The sequence below is a fragment of the Antrostomus carolinensis genome, unplaced genomic scaffold, assembly GCF_000700745.2.
Source record: "Antrostomus carolinensis isolate BGI_N321 unplaced genomic scaffold, ASM70074v2 scaffold31089, whole genome shotgun sequence".
Lineage (NCBI taxonomy): Eukaryota > Metazoa > Chordata > Aves > Caprimulgiformes > Caprimulgidae > Antrostomus > Antrostomus carolinensis.
In genome coordinates, this window is record NW_010336916.1 from 374 (window position 1) to 1,315 (window position 942).

A 942-nucleotide genomic window follows, 5' to 3' on the forward strand; every position below is an offset into this window, starting at 1 on the left:
GGGGCTGGGGGCTGCCCTCCCCTCCTTGGGGATCCCCACACCACCGTGGCTCTGGGGGTCCCCCGGAACCCTGCCAGGGCTTCCATGGGTGCTGTTTCTCCCTGGGCAGGAGGGACGGGTGGCCATCACCCGGGTGGCAAACCTGCTGCTCTGCATGTACGCGAAGGAGACCGTTGGATTTGGGATGCTGAAGGCCAAGGTAATGCCAGTGGGGAGGGGGCCGGGGGGGGACTGCAGGGCTGTGTCCCTGCTGAGGGATGGGAAAGAGCTATTGAGGAGGATGAGGATGGGAGTGGTGGAGGAAGCTGTGGTGCCTGGGATGCCTCTTTCCTTGCAGAGGCTGTACCAGCCCAGGTGCCACACCACACCTTTTGAAAGCTCTAAAATGAAACATAAATGAAAAGAAGTGGGTGGTGGGCACGTGGGTTACAAAATCCACCTCAACGTCGCTCTCCGCTCGCAGGCGCAGGCGCTGGTCCAGTACCTGGAGGAGCCGCTCACGCAGGTGGCTGCATCCTGAGCACGGGAGCGGAGGGGCTTGGACACGTCACCCTGCAAAGGCTCCTTGTTTCAACGCTGTCACCAGTGCGGGTGGGGGCCCCATGGGCATCCCAGAGCTTGGTCTTGCTTTAGTGTGGCCTTTAAAAATCAGGTGTGGGGAGCAAAAAAATATGTGTGTGGGGGGAATAAAAATGTGTCTGATGTTTGTGTCCTTTTGTGTCTTTTGTGAGTAAAAGGAGGAGCTGGGGTTAAAATGCACGTGCGGTGTCCTGGGCAGGGCTTTGGGGTGCCCGGAGCTCTGGGATGGGCCAGGGAAAAATGGGGCAGGGGATGCGAGGGGCTTGTGTCAAGGGGGAGTGAGGACAACAGGGCTGAGTGGGGACATCACCACTGCCTGGCTGTATTCGGGGGGAGGTGGGGGCTCCCTTCCTTCCCCAGTTT

The 942-nt window shown here is 59.8% G+C and overlaps 1 protein-coding gene across 1 annotated transcript in view; it reads left to right on the top strand.

Moving 5' to 3' along the window:
* The window catches only part of LAMTOR2 (late endosomal/lysosomal adaptor, MAPK and MTOR activator 2), a gene marked incomplete at its 5' end in the record, with an annotated part of 682 nt that extends 162 nt beyond the window's left edge, over positions 1 to 520 (top strand). Inside the window, 2 exons of the mRNA XM_029086751.1 lie at positions 87 to 199; positions 464 to 520. Of these exons, the coding sequence (XP_028942584.1) occupies positions 87 to 199; positions 464 to 520 (170 nt within the window). The remainder of the gene's footprint in view (positions 1 to 86; positions 200 to 463) is intronic.
* Positions 521 to 942: the final 422 nt, after the last annotated feature.